The following is a 20,624-nucleotide window of genomic DNA, read 5'->3' as shown; positions in this document are numbered from 1 at the left end:
TCCTATATCCCTAGAGATTCAGAAGAGCACAGGACCTGCAAAGTATGTGCACCCTAACACCTCTTTCCATCAGGAATGCTGTTCACGGAGAAAGAAAGCATAAGTCCTGGCTATTATTATCCTTCGTCATTCAGAAAGTAAGCTTGAAGTGCACTCCCTTTATCCAGCCTCACCCTTTTCTCTCACTAGATCTGTCTAGCACATGGGAGTAATTTAGTATTTTACTACCTGACTGATAGCCCAGTGTCCCATGAGCTACAAGGCTATCAAAAGGCACGCATATTCCAGAAGGAATGCTAACAGTCAGAGCAAAATATTCAGTCATCTATATCAGTGTCCCTAAAATCAATCAATCAATCAATCAATCAGGAAACGCTCTGCAGAACTTCCTTTCCCCCTTCCATTGATTTTTATATTAAAAATCAAATCCAGTCCCGAGTGAACAAGGACAAGACCATGAATGTTCTCATTTTCCTCTAAGCATTCAATTTGCTAACACATTTTAGCTAAAATTCCTGCTTAGTCACGCCTGACACAATCTAGTCTTTTAGGCAAACATTCCCTCCATTCTCTGTGCTACGGCTGCCAGCCAGTTTTCAGTTGATGTACTCAGTGTTTTTCTGCTTGTGGCCAAGCACAGTGAGATCTCTTAAACCTGCTCTCACACAGCAGTTTTATCCTTGCATATGCTCTCCATTTACGAGCAAAGCATATGTATATTTATGTATAGGCAAGTCTAAATACATGCACTTTAACTTTAGAGATACCAAACCGAAAAGAGTCAGACCCTCTAACTCAGGCTATACATGGAAATACAACAACTCTATGTCCTGAAACAAATAAATCTTTCTGCAAACAGCAAATGGACATTATCCTTCACCCTGGAATTAGAGTTTTGTTGCAGGTTGATTTAAATAAAAGGCTTTGTCTGTGTGGAAAAATACCAATAGAAAAATACAATAATTTCCATTTAAAAAAAACCACAAAACAAAACCAAACAATTTTCAAGGCTTCTACAAAAGGAAAGTGGAAAATAGGAACAGACCCAAATCTTATGATTAGACATCAACCTCCAAAATTGTCACTGAAAAAAATTTTAACTAGCATTCCCTCTTCAGATAACTTCTTTAAAATCCAGTAAGTTCTATCTAAGATCACAGACAGGATTTTTGTCAAACAAAAGGAGAAAAGATGCCCAATGTGTCGACCCACTAACTGATCGCCATTCTCACTACCAAGTCCTGCCTAATTTCGCTAACTACTCAGTCTTTATATTAAGGGCAAGAGTGGGCTAATATGTTCAGAAAAAAAGAAAAGAGGAAATACTTTTTCCCGTTACCTGCAATAGTGCTCTTTGGATGGTGGATGGTAAAGCAGCTGACAAAAAGAAATTCTGCCACATCCATATGGGCAGGTGGGAACTGGAAAGCAAGGGCAGAAAGTTCAAGTCCCACTCACTCTCACTGATGCTGAGGTCAAACTCTTCTGCTCTTGGCAGGTAGCAGGTAATTCCACTGGAGTCAAGAAAAGGTGGAAAAAAAACCTTCTCAGTCCTTCAGGTCAGCAGTAACCTCTTCTACTCCTGGTACAACACAGCCATGCCCTGTCCTTCTCAATACTTGGGAAAATCATTGGATTTCAGTTCTCTTTCTGTGCTATTCTTGGGTTTCTGACGCCTGAAGCTGCAAGGATATCAAGTTTCCTTAGGTTGAAAGAACAGTGTGAATGTCTCTGAACATTCAAGTCTTTCTTCTCTCCTAAGAGCAGTAAGTTCCTTCTTCAACTGTGCCTGCTCAAGGTTTTTCCAGAAATGTAGCAGAATGGCTCCTGCTCTGGAAACTGTTAATTGTTCCCCAAAATGTTATTAATTTCTGAGTGATTATTTTAAGATAGCTAGTCCATTGCCTCTGCTCTAATTACATTTCTCATGTCAATTAATTAAAATAATGCTAAATGAAATACCAGTTTTTATTTAAAGTTTAGGGGAAAATAATCATGGGATACAATTAGATCTTAGCAGACGTGATCTCAGCATGTTTTCAATTATTCTATGTATAATAGGTTCCTAATTCAATACAAAGCTGTAATTAAGAATGTAATTAACTTGTGGCATTCTACTGATGTCATACACCACAAAAACACATAATGAGCTACAGTTTTTAGTGCAGAATCCTGAACAGATTGGTCTGTTTCATTGAGAATGAATTAGGTACATAAAAAAAAAAAAAAAAACACCACAAAAAACTATGTACTACAGGGACATGGCCACATTTATAAAACAAGCAAAGTATAAAACAAGTGCCAATAAACTTTGTCCTGTCAAGGACAATCTGACCAGAATCCAAATCTGCACCTGGTACCTGTAGCATGGAATTGGTGGACTCACCTTTATATCTAAAAGATCTCATGGGCTGCATCCACACTGCTCTTCAGAACAGGTCTAAGGACTGCTAAAAAGCACAGCATGTTTGCAGATGTATCTACTTACAATTTGGATGTGGGTAGCCTGTCTGAATAGGAATAGCAGCAAATTAAGTTTCCTGATGTTGTTTTGGTGATGCACTGAGCTGCTCTATGTACACAGCAGACAGTCCCATGTGCTTTGTAGATCATCTTCCAGACTTGAATGAAGCAGAGCTTCTGGGTTCACTGTCTGCATTAAAATCCTGGATTTTAGTCTGGATTTTATAATATACCATGATGCATCCAATCTCTGTGCTATCACACCACTCGCTAAACTTATAAGAAACCCTCCAGGTCACTTCTACTTATTAAAAGGAAAGCTTTCTGAAACACACACCGCACTGCTGTGCTGTCTAAATCAAAGACCTGTTCCCAGTTACAATTATTTGAACATCATCATTTCCTTAATGGTTTTTGTTGGGTTATTTTTTTTGGGGGGAGGGGTGTTTTGGTTTGTTTTGGTTTTGTTGGTGGTGGTTTTGGGTTTTTTTTTTTTATTTTTTGGGGTTTTTTTTTGTTTTTAAAAACAGATGGCATTTAAGGAGAAAAAGTGAGAGAATAAGATAAGTTTCCCAAGGAAACTAAAACAGGTTCCAGAAACAAGCCATCAGAACTACAAATAACTGGTCTATGTTCACACAGTGAAAATAAAGGAGCCTAACAAAATATTTACCTTTTTTTCAGGTAAGCCCTCTTGCAAGAGGGATAGGACGATAAAAGCCTGATTTATCAGTTAAGGAATCTCCTGCACTGTAGTTTGCTGGGGATATCTAAGTAAACAGATGAAAATATCACAGAATCACAGAACTATTATCAAGATTGGAAAAGACCTAAAAGATCATCCAGTCCAACCATCACCAATACTTCTCAGCTAAATCATATCCCTCAACACAACATCCAAACGTTTCTTGAACACCCCCATGGTCGGTGACTCCACCACCTCCCTGGGCAGTGCATTCCAGTGCCTGACTACCCTTTCCGAGAAGTAATATCTCCTAATGTCCAGCCTGAATCTCCCCTGGCGCAGCTTGAAACCATTGCCTCTAGTTCTATCACTGTCTACACGAGAGAAAAGGCCGACCGCTAGCTCACTACAACCTCCCTTCAGGAAGTTATAGAGAGCTATAAGGTCTCCCCTGACCCTCCTCTTCTCCAGACTGATATAATCCTGTAAGGCACTGACATGCAGTCTAGGAAGTATCCAGTAACTCTGCAGACATTGAACAGACTTCTCTAAGTCTTAAAAAGAGACTTCCCTCTCTTGGGGGTGGGGGGGGGGGGTTGGGGGGGAACAACACAAAAAACCATACACACAAAAAAACCCCCCCACAAACAACTAAGTAATCAATAGAGTGTCTTATTAACCTATTTCTGCAACCCACTGAAGGAAATTATCAGCACTTTGACATTCAAAGAACAAAGTTTTATTTTGTAAGGTGACTGTAAGGAACTTCTTCATACAACAGACAAAGTAATTCCCAAAACATTAACCACTACATTAAAAAATCTGTAAGCACATTCTCCCTACACCACTCTTAATAGCTTAATTAGCAGGAATATTTACAAAGATCTTAAAGAAAATCTGACTGCTTTCTTTGCAGGAGCCTAGGGAAAAAAAAAAGTTTAAATGCAGATCTAAAAAAAAAAAAAATTCAGGTTAAAAACTGGGAGATATTCTTGTAGTACTCTTATCAACCACACAGGTCGGTACCATTCTTGGCCTTGAACATACTCAGTCTTTTCTGCAATGTGTTGAATCCTCAATTCCCTGACAGCTGCAAAGAACTTTTAGGGGATTCTACAGCATCTGAAATCTGGTGGGGAAAAAAAAAAAAAAAAAAAAAAGTATTTCTTCTGCATGCAGTGTGAGATAATGGAATGCAATAAAGTGGGAAATGACAAATGACTGCACAGATTAATTCCATTAAATCTATGCATTTAACTTAGGTTCTCCTATAATCTGGAAGCATCCTTGTTTCTTCCTTGAAAGAGTCAGATCTCAGAAGGCCTCAATCACTGTTCAGTGTTATCTTTCAGGCACAGAACTTTGTCTTCCTCTTCTAAAATAACACAGATCCTAAATAACATCTCAGTTAGTAACTACAATCAGCTGAAAAGAATCCACTAACTGACCTGCTCAAAGATAACCAAGAATTATTACAGAATAGCAGCATGAATTGAAATTTAAGTTAGTAAGTCCTAGCCACTGCACTGTACTAGCTGCAAGTCCAATAACAAGATGACTGATCTTGGTGAGATCAAGACTTGAGCTGCAGCTTTGACATCTGCATTGCCACAGGGTCCAATTCCTTTCAATTCTAGCTTCTCAAGCTATGCCCATGAAAAGCTATTATCATTTTTCTTGCAGGTCAGTAAAGTTACACAGGTGAGAGACAAATAAAGTTTTATCATTTATCTGTGTACAGTTTCTGCTGCTCTATCTCACCTGAAAGCTACTGAGAGGCATCTTATAAAAGTGTTCCTAAACCAGAGATACTTCTGAAACAACTCAGAGCACATAAACTCAGAGTCATAAATGAGGCCACTTGACTATTTTATAGGGAAACATTGCTTTGATTTTCTTTTTTTTGCTGTCCTCTGTTCAAAGACCTAACGAAAAGACAAAGGGCTGGGCTTGGACTAGATGACCTTTAAAGGTCTCTGCCAACCTAAACTATTATATGATTTTATAAAAACTCACATGTTCTTCTCCCCATGACCTCTATGGTTGGTAAATTTTCAAAACATACACTGCTCCAAGCTGGTTGCATTGTGGGTCCACCAGCATCCCCTACAGATGTGCTAGGTATTCTAACATCCTTGCACTGAACTCCTCATGTCCATTTTCTTGTTTCCTCACAACTTCATTCTTCCATGAGGAACTGTCAGCTAGTGAAATGGAAACACACATTGACCTAACCTACACCAGGGCATTAATCACTTGAATATCACCAATATAAAAGTGTTCCTGAGTTCATCTACTCATGGAGAATTTTTTTCTCCAAGTAGTTATCACATACAGACATGTTCAAAAGTTATTACCTAAGAAATCTCTTTTAGTTTCCTAAAATATCATTCCAATAAACCTGATCCAGATGCTGTCTTTATGTACTTTGCTAACACTATCAGTTTTTAATCCAAAGGGAACTGATTGAACTAACAGCCTTAATTAACAGTAAAGGTTCTTTGAATCACAAGATGTCTCTCTTTCAGATCAAAGTGGCACAGAAAGAGCTTGAGTTAAAATCTATTCCCATGTATCCAGGGTCTTTCTTTACGATTCTCTCTCTTTTTCCACAGCTCAAGATGTTGGCACTTCATGAATCAATCTCAAAGGATATTAAAAGCAGCAGGAATAGCCCACAATGAGCCAGAAGGTTCCTTCACAAAAAAAAAAAAAAAAAAAAAAAAAAAAAAGAGAGAATGTTAAGTTTGCCAAGGAAAGCACTAAAAAAGTAATAAGGAAATCCAGACTTAAACTTAATTCATCCCCACATACATATGCATTAAGATACAGCCTTTAATGACATATTATTTCTTCCAGAGAACTTCTGCCTAAGGCTGACAGAATGGACAGCTGCTCACCATTCCTTTATCATTATGTATAACTCTATGTGTTAATTCAAGAGACGATATTTAAGCGTTGCACTGAATTATTAAAATTCTGATAAACTTTTAATGCAGCTTATCATGGTACTATACAGAACACTTCAGAAATATTAATACATTTATTTATGCAATACTTAGCCAGAACAGATTTTTCTATAATTTTAAAACAGTGAACTGCAGCACAGCAAAATTCATAACTGCACTCTCAAAAGCATCTGCTAATACAAATGCCTAATTCAGAAAACCTGTGGCCTGATTTTCTGAAAAATACAGTATTAGTGCAAGTTCTGAGCAAGTCTTTTGCTTACATTAAGGATAGCTATAAAAAATATGAAAACATTAAAAAAGCATATTTTTGTTTCAAGTGTAGCCCTAACTCTGTGACAGGAGCAAGAACAGAATATAATTTCCTGGAGTGTTACTAAACTCATTTTTATCTTGCATCTTTGCTCCTTCCATGAGATACAAGTTAACCTGCAAACTTATCCAGCATGCCTGACTACAGCAAATAGATAAAGGAGGGAGAACCGAGTCCTGAAAGCCAAGGGAAGATTCTAAGAGGCAGCATAAGACCCTTAGAACCAGATATCCTCTGCCTGTCTTCCCTTCTGTAGTTCACATTTGGCTCATAAGGACAATCTTGTGGTCTTTGAAGGCCTATTAAAAATATGTTCTAGGATGCTGTCGCCAACGCTGACTATGAAAAACAGTGGCAGCCATAGAGACTGTTTATACTTAAAAAATGCCACAAAGTTCCTCTCCATATAGATTCAGAAGTTAAATCCATGCTGAGCCTGTTACATCTACACACCTTTCAGCTTCTCTGACAAATGAAGCAGAAGTCCACAGACAATAACCTCCTTCAGTACAAAAACTGGGATTTTTTCCCAGGAAGCTATCCATCCTGTGTACGAAATGAGACAGCAGTCCCGTAGATAACCACCTGTTCTTTAACCCTTGTCATGCCTCGAGATTGCTTCCTTCTCCTTTTCTGCATGAAACAGAACAGAGCAAGGAGGCATTCTGAGAGCATGCGAGAGCCTCTGTGGCTCTGCAGCTTTTCCCCTGGAAACTGGGCCCATGATGGCTTATGACAGTTAAAGAGGAACGTACCCAAGAAAATCCGTATGCAGCTCTAGTATCCGAGATGCAGTGTGCTCCACAAAGACAGGATTCTCAGAATAATGCTGCTGCCACCCTCTCAATTCCGCATTAAGAATAGACTAAACCCAATTTTCAGACTTAGAAGTCTGGCAACTTTGAATAGATTTTTCATGGAATTAGACCAAAAGCTATACAGCTTCAAAAATATTTTTATCCCCCTTTTTGTGTGTCTTTTTTTAATGTAGGGACATGCTTTCAGGAGTTATCTGCTGTCATGAATCTTACTTAGTAAAAATGAATGCTAGCATTCATACATCATCATCACTTCAGAAAGAGAGATTAAGGAAAACATCATCTATCTTTGCCTCTCTCTGAAAATCACAGGATTTAACCCAACTAGTGCTGCTCATGGAAATTATTCTAGCTGGCTAGAACTCAGGATTTCTAGCTGGCTTTGTTCTCAGAAACAACTGAGCTACTTCACAGAAACTTTCCCAAATCAATCAGAAAATATGCAGCATGGAAAACTTCAGCTAAAACTGTTACAGCTTGAGAAAGTCGCATTTTAAAAGGGTATTATAGTGAAAAGTGTTTAACACTTAATCTAGATGGGATTTGCTGATATACAGATATCTGCAACTTTTTAGACAGAAAATTGTGATTAAACTCTTTTTTTTTTAAACTAACAATTCAGAACAAAAAAAAAAAAAAAAACCAAACAAAACCAACCCTCAATTTTACTGCACTTCCCTGACTACTTCTTCCAATATAACACTGATCCACTAGGAAATATCACATACGCAATGAATTAGATCACAGACCTTTCATCTCAAACTGCTTTGAAATGTTGCTTAGTAAACCCACTAGAGTTTGTTTTTCCAATGAAGAAAGATTTCTTCACTAAGTCTTCACATTGTGAGTAGACCATGTGGTTTCCATTTTCTGTTACTTCAAAAGAGTTTCCCAAAAGCTCACACTGTTTAATTTCATTTTCAGTTAAGAGGACTAAAATATGAAATGCGGTGAGACAAATCCAAAGTAACAAATATAGGAGGGGTCATATTCACCCTGTACTTAGGTAGAGTGCTATCGACTTTTGTCCCATGTTAGTATGGAATTTAAATGTCAATATAAACCCAAGTATATTTCTTCAAAGATAATGAGAAATCAAAAAAATCATAGGCTGGCAACCCATAACTCACTTTCTAAGAGGGTGGAAGGTTAGATAACATATATTAGAGTAATAGCTTTGGATAACCAAATCCACAAAACAGAGCACGGGTAACAGAAAAGGGAGGTTTCCAGCTATGTCCTTTAACATTTAATGTATAGAAATACTAACTGGTGTGTTTCATTATTTTTCATATTTGGGAGATTTTGTTGTGTGTGCCCAACTTCAGTCACATCCAAATTCATCCTATGTAACTGAAGCATATAAATGTGCACCTTACTTGTCCAAGACTTTGATGGTGGAAGAATAAAGGTATATTATTATGTTAGTTTTCAGCCCCAAAGAAATAAGTAACCAAGGATAAACATATTTTAAAAGCCTCTTGTAACAGGCAAAAAATCTGAATTAAATGTACTTTAAGTTATTTTAACACATTGACTCAGATGAAATGCTTTAAACATCCTCCAATGAAGGATGCTGAAATAGAATTATTAGAACTGCACCTACTGCTTATAAACAGACTAGCAAAAAAAAAGATTTCCAAAATCACTTCAACTCTGACAGGGTCTACCAGTGCCAAATTACATCAGCCATTCTGAACCAGCTCCTCTCTTCCAGCAAAGGAATATGTAAATTCTGTGGAAGAAGAATTCATACAAAATTATTCTTTACCTGTGAACAGCACTGCAAATGTCCTCTTCATCAAATCTTTTTCCCTCCATGGGAAGGGGAATTGCCTGGTAAAACAAGGTAGACTGAAGACACTTTACCAAGCAATCATGAATTGTTAGATATGTACAGAGCAACATATATGTGAGTTGAAATCTTGATAAATGGCAAGACTCCTACTGAAAGAAGTAGAACTAGGATTGCACTTGCAATACATAGGGCATGTCAGAGTGCCCACAGAGCAGAATTTGCTTCATTACGAAAGAGCTAGAACTTGATCAGCTAACAGCTTATGCCAGTGTCTTGGTAGTTACTCATGTACAGAGTCTAACACTAAAATCCAGTTTTTTATTTCAGAAAAGTCCATAGTCATAAAACAATGAACTACAAAGTCAAGAGAAACTAATAAGCACTGGTGACCCAAGGCTTCAATTTGACATACTCTTCCTCAATGATAAATGAGGAGAGTAGGTGCAAGAGCCACAAAGCACCAAAAAAAAAGATCAGAACACTCCTGAAGTTTAAATGGGTTTGAACCACTGTTAGCTTGATTCTAAGTTAATAGATCCATTTCATGGTCTAGGTCAGGATGCAAAATTTTATAGGCACCAAGAACTCCAACTTCACCCATCTGTGCTACTGACAAAAGTGGATTATTTCCCTCTCCCCAAGTAAAACAAAAACAAATCAATGTAAGTACTCTTCAAATAAACTATTTGCATTTTGTGACTTCCCTGAACAATATTCCCTAAAGGCATGATTTTTACCTTAAACCAGTTCTGACATTACTGCACTACATGATCATGTTTAAATGTCATCTGATGATTCCTATTAAAGCGCCACAGTTTCGTCACTACAGCTAATTTAATTCTAAATTAATTTTCAAAACCAAGACTAAAGTTCAATGGAAGCCTGAAGCTTTGAAGACTTCTGAAGCTTTGAGTCTGAAATATATTGATATCCAACCTTAATTCGTGAAATAGCCAAGGCAACACCATGAATCTGTGGTTCTTTGAACAACTGTATAATGTAATAAAGACCTTCCAGATGGACACTGCACTATAGGTGTTTCCAGACCAGTATTTGTCTTTCAAGACTATTCACCACTCTCCTTTCATCTCCAGACACTCTCTCCCATCTTCTGACACTTCAAAGGAAAAAAAAAGAGAATATACTAATTCCATTAAGTCTCACACAATTGGAAAAATTCCTTCTACTGGTTTGCTGACATTCCAAAGCACAACACATTAGCTTATAGAATCAATATGAAAACATGACTAATGAACACCTCCAGTGAATTGTTGAGTATTATCATGCGATTCTGATCTTGTATCAGAGTGGTTTTTTCCCTGAGTAAAAATTAATCAATAATAATACACATTACTATCTAATCAGTTGCAGATATTACTGTAAAAAGAACTTGTAATTTACCCCAAAGAAGAAAATATTTTTTCTACCCATGTTACGATAACAAAGAGGTAATCAGTGGCTACAGTCATTCCCTTCTGAAATTGTCAGTGAGGTTATTATGAACAATAAAACAAAGGCATTTAAAACAGTATGAGCTCTATAGCACCTCTCATAAAAGACTGTCTTTTTGAACACCTATAAAAGATGGAAGATACAGCTCTTAATCACTCCACTAAACACTTTTTTTTTTTTAACAGTAAGCTTTGTCATCCAAAAGACTATGAGATACAATAAAGATATACCATGGTAGACACAACAGACTCAGTCAAGAATAATCACAAACTCATGTAGTATCACATCAGTTTTTACAAGAGCCACGGGCTTTAACATTTATGTTAGGAACGTGCAACTCACTTTGGCTATCAGTGCCAAAGCATGTCACATAGAAATTAACTGAGCAAGCATTTTATAGCACAGATGCTGTCTCCAGAAAATGTGGAACCCTTTCTACTTGTGTTACCCATACTCTGTATGCCTCAAGTCCAAACTCCAAATTACAGCTACACAGAGAAGCATCTTTTGCATCTAAACAGTCCACTGCTGCACACCTGGAGCTGTGAAACACATCATTAAGTTTCAGAGCACCCACCAGAAGAGAAAAGTGGATATGAAAGAAATCCTAAATTAAACACATCGTGTGGAAATGTGATGAATGACAACATAAAGTTACTAGGAAGTATGATGAAAGTGTAATACACATTGTTCTTCTACACATTTTTACAGAAATCTGGTGCAAAATAGAAACCCTCCTGGGTTTTCGGGCTAATATTGCTCACAAGCAGGTATCCACCCTCACCAAGGGGCAGCCAAATTCAATCTCCCTCTGCACTGATGTTCTGATCAGCGAAAATTAATAGGTACTGAGAAGTCAATATCATATTACCTTCTCCATAGTAGTTATTTATTGTATTTGCTACTCTTTATTTCATGCCTGCAGAGTGATAAGTCATTTGATTCTACAGAGCAGAAACAAACATTCTGTCTCTTTCTACAGAGATATGAAATTAAACAGCACAACGTCCAGTTGTGCAAAAATGAATCAAGTCTAAAAGAATAAGATGGATAAGGCATATTACTTTCTCCACGAGCACATACACCCCACCAACCAAGCAAATGCTGGAGATGAGTGTACGTTACACACTATAATAGCTCAGTAAACACAGGCCACTGGTCAGTTGCATTTCACTGTCTCAACACAAGTCTAATGGCATTGTACAATGATTGACATACTAATTCAGCTGCAGCCAACAAGAATTAAAATCATTAATTCAACCAGAAAACACTTGGGCCTGACTTCGTACCCACAGATGGCAACAGGAAGGTTCCACCTGGTTACAATGGGCACTGGAGCAGGAGACATTACAGTTGGCCTGTGCTCCAACTGCCCAACTCTATTTCTTCTGCATATACAACACATTGCTACTACACGAATGCATCCTGCATCCCAGGCTCTGACAAAAAAAAAAAAAAAAAAAAAAAGAAAAACAAACAAAAAACCAAACACCATCCTCTAGCAGCTGTGTACTTCTATACCTATTTTGTTGAAGCCCAAGTCCTTTTTTCCCATCAGCACATGACCCAAATCTGTATATGCATCCAAATATATTTCTGCTCATTTTGTCACTCCAGTTCTAGCTCCAGCTCCCCAAGACATTCCTTTACACAACCTTGATCTTTCCTCAGCATCTCTCGCCCAAGGTTCTTGTCTTTTTGCAAACTCTCATCCTCACTTTTTCTTTTACACCACCTTTCATAATTAGATTCTTCCCCCAATTAGGTATCTTCCTCCTTGCCCAGAAAGCCTGACTCTCCCTCCCATCTGTCCCCAAACTGACTTTTCTCCTTGCCAACGTTAAAGGCCATACTTTCCTGCCCCATTCTCCTTCTACCCATTTCGCTCCCCACCTGAAGCTCCATCTTTGTCCTTTATTCCAATTCAGCAGTTTCCTATTCGCCAAACCACCCCTGCCACTAGGGGATGGAGCGTAGAGAGCGCAAGGATGGACACTGTCCCTACCTACATCTGCAGTGAAGATCTGTAACTGCAAGGAAAGCAGAGTTCATCCTGACATGGCATATAGCCAGCGCATACAATTTTCACAGAATTTAGCTGTAAGGACACATCAAGTCTTTCCTTGTCATAAGCAAATTCATTCTTTCAAATGTTGCTAACTTGACATCCCATCAAATCAACTGTGGACTGTTTTCTCAGTAACCCCACAAGTCTCCTCCTGGAAAGTTTCATGGGGGTATCAGTGCTCCTCAAAGAAGAGGTCAGCAACTATTTTTAAACACAGGAAAATCCACATTTTCCCCCCTCCTCTACTAGCTGTGTTCTTGTAAACTACTGAACTCTTGGCTGAAGTTTTGGAAAAGAAAAGAAATTTATCCCATGTGAGGCAGATATTTGGTATGGAATATTTCAGCTGAAACAGTTAATGGTTGGGGAATTTATAAGAAACTACAAACAAACTCTTTTAATGGCAACTCCAATAATAAGCAGTGCTACCGGTCCTACTTGTAATAATAGTGACAGGAAGTTGGGGTTTGGGGCTTTTTTTGTTGGGGGTGTCGTGATAGTGTGCATTTGGCTTGGTTTGAGTTCAGGAAAATAGTTTTGTCTTAAGCATCAAAAAGTGCATTCTACCTGCATGAGGAAATGGTGATACAGTAATGAAAGCCTCACTTTTATTTCTTCAAAATTACAAAGAATCAAAAAAAAAAAAAAAAAAAAAAAAAAAAAAAGAGAAAAAATATTGAATACAGAAATCAAAGCTGTGTAGTTTACCAAGTGCCTCTCATGTTCTCTAACCTCTCAGTGTTTAATATCTTGCATTGGATATATAATGTAACCAACTCCCCATAACAATTTATTTTTTTACTATAGTACCCCATGAACACATTAAAGCCGTATCGCTGCAAGTGCAAAGCTGCAGAACCGTACTCCGCTAAGCTGTCCCTCCCCGACTTGGGCCCATCCTCTGCTTTGCTTATACAAGGAGAAAGTTGATCCTAAGGTGATACAAACTTACCCCTTATTTGAAAAAAAAAAAAAAAAAAAAAAAAAAAGACGGTTGCTCAGTTTGGGAGAGGGCAGAAACCTGGCAGCATCAACTTACGTTGGCTCAGGCTGGTAAGGAACTGCACCCTCAGGCCATACAACTGGTTGGAAAGTGGAATTTCACAAGGACAGAAATCAACATTTTGAAGTTTACTTTCATTCTCAATCAGAAGAAAAAAAAATAAATTGCTATATAAAGTTAAAATGCTTTTCAAAAGCCATCTGGAATGCAAAATGTTTTCATAATAGTTACAAAGAGGTGGCTCCTTTTTTTAATACCAAAACAAGAGTATAGAAAAATACTAATGATGGGTTCTATAGAATATGCTATTATCAGTTTGTGTTTGAATACATTTGCTAGAAGTCAGAATGGTAAGTTTTATGTGAAATAGTTAACTTCACAAAAAATATTAAATTACCTAAGTAAATTTTAGATGCAAGCAAGAAATAAATTGTTTTGTAAATCACATAACTTTCAAAAATATTTTCAAATTAAGAACTGCTCAGTAGAAAAAATTTATCAAACAGAAAAATACAGCCATTACATAAGTAATACAACATTAGATGTATTGGTGGATATATTTCAACATCTATACTCTGTGATTGCATGTTGCAGTTAACGAGCAGAACTTAGTGGACCAGCCCCTCTGTGGCACCAGTATCATGGGATATCAGCTTACCTTTTATTTCCTTAAAACTTCCTCTTCACTCACAGAGAAACTGACTTTTTGATGTGCTCAGAAGACCATAAAGTATTTTTTCCATCCAAAAGCATAAACTTTGAAAAAGTCTTTCTTCATAATTAAGCAAGCTTCTCCCTCTTTACATTATTATTTAACATCAAAGTTTTCATATAAATGCCAAATTCCTAACCATTGTTTTTGGGCTTAGCATTTGCTTCATATTATTGAAAAGGGCAATTCACTTACAGTCTTCTTTAGCAGCAGGTTTGTGTTTCCTGATCTTAAAGACAAACATATAACTAAAAGCACCAAACACACAAATTCTGGTAGTAAGAGATTAATGTATCTATGATTTAAAAAATTAATAATTCCACACTGTCCTTCTAAAAAATTTTAGAAAATTCATGACAATTAAAAAAGAAAATGGAAAATATTATGTGAGAAGAAACAATTAACAAAGAAGGCATTTGACCTCACACATGACACTTGTAAGAGTAGAGGATGGCAAAATCAGATTAAATTCTCACTGCAGTATATAATAAAAGAAGTGCCCACTTAAGGAGACTTGTCTAGCTGTTTACATCTGTCAAGCTGCTAAAACTGCACAGTTGTAAGAGAACACTTTTGATAATCACAGTGGAACTATGACTAGTATGATCTGTGTTATTCAGGCAAAAGAAGTGCCAGAAAAGCTTGTTTCGAAGCACAAAGTTACTGACCCAAGACATCAGTGATGCAATAGTAAGACATTAGCACATTTCTTAAGTGTAGTGGCAAAGAACCACTTAGTCAAAATGTACTTCCCTACAGAAAAGTACGCCTAATTGACCGGTGCTCTAAAGATGTCTATAATTTTCGTGATAGAGATGACACTTTGTTTATGGAATTCAAGCCCAACAGATTAATATGCTTTAGAACAGCAAAGAAAATAGAAGAGTAGACTCACTGGGTCATTTCACTAGATACAGTTGAAAAGAAAAATGCTGACCCGAGGCTGTGTATTGACCCAAAAAAATGTGAACAAATAGATAAAGAGAGTATTTCCATTTGCTAACTAAAACAGACACAGGCACTACTGGACTGAAATTATTTCCAAAGCTAGATGCATCCGCAGGCTTTTACCAGATACCTCTAAGTGAGGAGACTGCAGAAGCTATGAACTTTCAATGCACCATTTGTCCGTCCCTGTTTCAAAGGGGTCACATCTGTCACTAGAGCCTGAGCCAGTCCACAGAACACAAAACAGTACAACTGCTTGAAGAGCTGAACACTGTGAAACTGTTTTGCTAGGGTACTGAGTCTGTAAGGAAGACTGAATAAAATATAAAGGACTCAGGCCTGTAAGAGCAAGTCAGGATAAGAGTTTGACCTAGACAAAAGCAAGTTTTCTGGCCAGAAAGTTATTGCATATTACTATGAAGGACAGAGCACTCAAATTTCAGTCAAACACCTTAAGTTAACGACTTACAGCATCACAAAATATTACCTGTACTTGTATCACTGTAGTGCTTCAATACTAAGCAAATAAAAATGTCCTACTGGACAAAGGGGCCAAATCAGGATAAAGTCTTTCACCAATTAAATCACAATCTCAGTGGATGAGAGACAGGGAGAGAAAAAAGGGAATGAATGATGAAAACAGAAAAACAATGATATTCCTGACAGGAGAGGAAAGGTCTGATTCCTGCTGTACAGCTTTCCATTCACAAAATCCTCTTTCCTCTTTAGTATCAAATCTATCTAGTATACAGCAAATGTCTCCTTCAAATTAATGGACAAGTACTATTTTAAGTCACCCACAATATGTGTTTGCTTTTTCTGGCATCCTCAGTTTAGCTTTTTAACATCCACATTAGATGATTATCAATTACTGTCTTTACATACTTAAGTTCTCTTAACTTGTCACCATTTTACTTTTACATCTTTTATCATAATATGCTTTTTGTCTGTCTCCAAATAGCTAGGACACATCTAGTGGAGCCTGCCAGATGTGAACTACTGCCAAAATCTCAGTGTGACAGCACAAACTGGCATGCAGCATATGAGTAAATCAAAGGGTTTACCAAAGCCTTGAAGAAAATTGAGATTCAGCACAAATAATCTCTGACACCTCTTCAATGGCATGAAATCTGAAGATTTCAATATTTTATTTACTTATTTGTCTCTTAACTAACTGCCTTAAACAGGCGTGACTAACTACAGCTACAAACAGCTCAGAGAAATTTACTGCAGAGGGGCATTACCTTGAAAACTCTACCCAGGAAAGTTTGTATACTAACACTTCTGGCAAATTCACCATTGTACATAGTTTTTAGCTTCTCCTTACAAGCCACCTTTCTAGTGATGCTGAACTACTGCTTTGTCAGTACAGTCTAAAAAGAAAAATGCAGAACTAGATCCCAAATCTCAGTAACATCCCTATTCTTTATCTCAACAAACAGTTTGTCAATACTTACTAATACTTAGCCATTTAGGAAAACACAACGGTCTGCTGGTTTTTTACTTCATTTCATAAAAACACTTAGTTCCCCAATTCAAGAGTCAAACACATATTTACGCATTAGAAAAGCGATTACAGGTACAACATTTTGTATCACACAGTCATGCATTAAGAAGCATGCCTCTACAGACATTATTAATACCTACTAAAATACCTAGCAGTTTTAAGTACAGTGCCTAATAAAGTTTAAGATCTACTAACAAATATGAAAGCAAAGTACATTAGAAAATTAATAGCACTATCTCCATTATATCCAAAAGATAGATTAGCCACTTCAAAAACTCCACACAGTGATAATTCAACATAATGCAAGTCCCTGCTGTGTTCTTAGCTAGCACTAAAGTGATGAAATTAAGAAAAAGAAAATTTAGAAAGCTTGCCATAACACTAGGATATGCCATGCTATTGAACTTTCAAAATAAGTTACAAGGATTCCCAGTTATCAATACATTATACCATAAAGTAAATCTGTACATGTGTCTTTACACTTATGGTTCAGGAAAATTATTTTTTAAAAATTTTAAAAATTTACTTCAAGCTCATGAATACCTCCTATAGGCTATAAAGAGACTTAAGCACATGCATTAGTACTTTGCTGAAAAGAGGTCATTTCCTGAAAGGAATATATATACACACTCGGGATTTACTTATGTAAATACGATTTCACACACATACTCTCCACCTAGGGAACAGGCATCCAATAATTAGTATGTAAAACACGTGCTTGTACCTAAACGCAAGAGCACTTTCGCACGCTGACTTTCTATACATCCTGGTCTGACTAGAGGCATGGCTTAAACAAAATGCCAAGCTTCTTTCTCGAGACTGAATGAATTAACATTATTAGCCAAATAATAACCACAGCATAATGGCACACTGAAGCCTAAGGCAACATTTCAGGAGAATTTTCTTAGAAATTCAGGCCTGATAGGAGATGCTAATGAGTTCAAGAAGTAAATATAGCTCTTTAAATAGCAAAAGACAACTTGTCTATAATAGTAAGTTTCTCAGCACATTTACAAACGTTTTCGCTTGTGAGCTGTAAAGTGACTTTCATTTAGTTGGACTTTAACTCTCAAGAACAATCACTATCCTAACACGCCAACAAAAAGAGTGCAAATACACGAGTGGAGCGCAAATGAAATGCTTGTTAAGGCCTCACAAGGAAACCATATAAACACCTTATCTAATAACTTTAATTAATCAGTTCTTTTCTAAATCATACTGTGCCCAGCAATGCTGAGAGGCAATTTCCCTGCTCAGAAGCTCTGCTTTTCTTCCCTGAAGGAAAGTAATATCTTCTCTTTTATTCTCAAAGAGCATAGCCCAGAAGGCCCCAGCAGCTGCTGCTAGCACTGGCTAGCTGTGGCACTGCTACTGACTTTTTTACAGCATGGCTGAGTTAATGCTGACCCAGGTTCCAGCAGAGAGAGACGGCTTAACAGGGTCGGGTTGTTTATAACCTCTCACTATGGCACTTTCCTCAATCCTTGAGAAACAGCACAACCAATGTATTTCTCTTATAAAAATATTTTCAGATAGAAAATGCCTATATTTTTGTGCCTAACTCAATATATTAAGCCTAATGCAAACGCTTTTTGGAGAAGATGCATTTGTGACTGTCAAAGCTGCACGGCAAAAGAGATGCTGCCCCAGAAAAATGCCAGACCCTCTTTACAAGTCTTACTCTTGTGTACTCTCTGAAGGCAAGCACGAGGCTAATATAATTCTCACCTCCAGGCTGCAGCAATCAGAACTGAAACATATATTTTACATTGTTCACATCAGCACTTTCAGAATATGTTGAGTCACTGAGATGTCCATTAATTTTAATGTACTATATTAAAATGACCAGCATTAAGAGGCCATGCAATTTTCTGCCAAGTACTTTGTTTTCCCTACCTACTGGGGTGGGAAAAGTCACTTTATGAATTGCTACTGATTCCACCCTTGCTTCACTCTTAAGACACTTTCATATCTCATGGCTGCCTCTATAATCAGCTACCCTGGGAGAGAGGTTGGCAGCACTTCACCAAACTAAACAATGAAGAGTCTTTTATTAGTAATCTTCTTATGTCAGTCAAACAGCACCACTAATACCAACAGGATAAAAGGCAAAATTATTTTTTTATTCTTAGAGATAGCAACAGCAGCGGGAATTCAGAAAGCTTAACAGGTTCCCACACCCCCCCCCCCCTCAAAGGGGGAGCAGGATATGTTTTAACAAAACCTCCACAACTATCACAGTCTCAGCAAGAAAACAAGAAGTGTTGAGACAGGGCAGTCACCTACTATTCTGCACAGAAATCCCTATTTGCATCATGCACGATTTGCATCCCTGAATCACTTTAGAGAGAATTTGCCTTTGTCAAAGGGACACTGATCACAGAAGTTCAGCGATAAGAAAAAACATCGTTCAAATGACCTCTTTGCTAAAACAAACTCATTCCCCAGCTCTCCCTTTAATCACGATAACACGCATCTTGTCCAGTCTCGGTAACAGGGCTTCTATCCAGCTACCACCGCACAACTCCAATGTAATTTAGAGGATGCTATTCCTAAACACTGTCACGATGCTCCCGGTGCCTCTTACAGCTTCCACTGCTCCCCGTATTCCGGGACTGGGACGCTCTCTCCCACAGAGACGATCCCTTTAACACAACGCAGTAATTGAGATGTATTTGTAAATATCATCACCGCTGAGGCAGAAAGAAAATAAACTTTCCCTGTTTCTCATTTTAGTCAAATGAAAGCTTGGAAGACTTCCTACCACCCAAACAAACAAGAGAGAAAAAATAAGGGAGGGGGGGCGAAATTTTAAAACAGCTGGAAAAGACAGAGGCAGGATTAAAAGAAAAGGCAAGGGGGAAAGAAGAAGGAAGGAGTGATTTCGCTCACACGCCGCTACGGTGGAAAACAGGACGCTCGCTTAGGAAGGAGTTCAAGTCGCTGCAAAGCAGCCCGGCGCAGCCCGTACGCGATCAACTGGTGACTCCGCTCTCACCCCAGTCCAGCACCACCCGGCTCCCCCCGCCCCGCATCCCGCCAGCGCCCGGCGACAAGTGCCGCTCCACTTACCTCCGCAGAGCAGGGCTCCGAGGAGCAGGCTGACAGCCGGGCAGCGGGGCCGGCCGCCGCGGGCAGCCCCCGCCATGCCGAGGAGACGGGGACAGGTCCCGGGCGCGGCTCCGGGGTGGCTCCTCCGCCGCCGCCGTTAGCTCTCCCCGCCGGCCAGCCGCGCCATGGCCGAGCTTCGCACGCACACCTCGGCCCGGAGCGCCGCTCAGCCCCGCGGCGGGCTCCTGCCCATGCCGCCGCCGCTCCGTCCCCTCAGCCCCGCACAGGGCGTGCCTTAGCGCCGGCGGGGGCGGACAGCACCCATGGCGGGCTGAGGCTGATGGACACCCCGCACGCCGCCGCGCTCCCCGGGTAAAAGTTTACAAGCCGGGGAAAGGTCCCGGAGCCGGCGGGGCTGCCTGGCTCGCTGCCCCGCTAAACCCCAGCGCCCTCCGCTGCGGCTCCCGCCGGCTGCGCTTCCCGTGCCTTTATCTGGGGGCCACCGGCAGTCGCGCGCACACAGGCTGCTCCCTCAGCGCGCGCGGGGGGCGGGAGGGGCGGTTGGGCTCGAGCCGGCGACCGTTGGCGCTCGCGGCAAGGCGGGGGGGGGGGGCGGGAGGGGGAGCCGTACCTACGGCCGCCCGCAGCGTGGGGCGGGAGGAGCTGAGGCCAAGGAGACCCGGGGGCAGCGGCGGAGGGGCGGGCAGCCCAGCGGCGGTTCACTGGCGCTGAGGAGGTGAGAGGCTGGCTTGCGAAGGGAGGCAGGACTTTTGGTGAGGCGGCACAGCAGGAGGGAGGGGAGTCCCGCCGTGGGGTGCGAGCTGGCCGAGGTGGGGA

General features: G+C 39.4%; 1 protein-coding gene across 1 annotated transcript in view; it reads right to left on the bottom strand.

Moving 5' to 3' along the window:
• The window catches only part of TMEM132C (transmembrane protein 132C), a 208,191-nt gene extending 188,307 nt beyond the window's left edge, over nt 1-19,884 (bottom strand). Inside the window, exon 1 of the mRNA XM_086761403.1 lies at nt 19,809-19,884. Within this exon, the coding sequence (XP_086617529.1) occupies nt 19,809-19,884 (76 nt within the window). The remainder of the gene's footprint in view (nt 1-19,808) is intronic.
• Nucleotides 19,885-20,624: the final 740 nt, after the last annotated feature.

Source organism: Chlamydotis macqueenii, chromosome 17, assembly GCF_036417535.1.
Source record: "Chlamydotis macqueenii isolate bChlMac1 chromosome 17, bChlMac1.mat, whole genome shotgun sequence".
NCBI lineage: Eukaryota > Metazoa > Chordata > Aves > Otidiformes > Otididae > Chlamydotis > Chlamydotis macqueenii.
The sequence above is the reverse complement of the archived record's forward strand: the minus strand, read 5'-3'. Positions and strand labels throughout refer to the sequence as shown.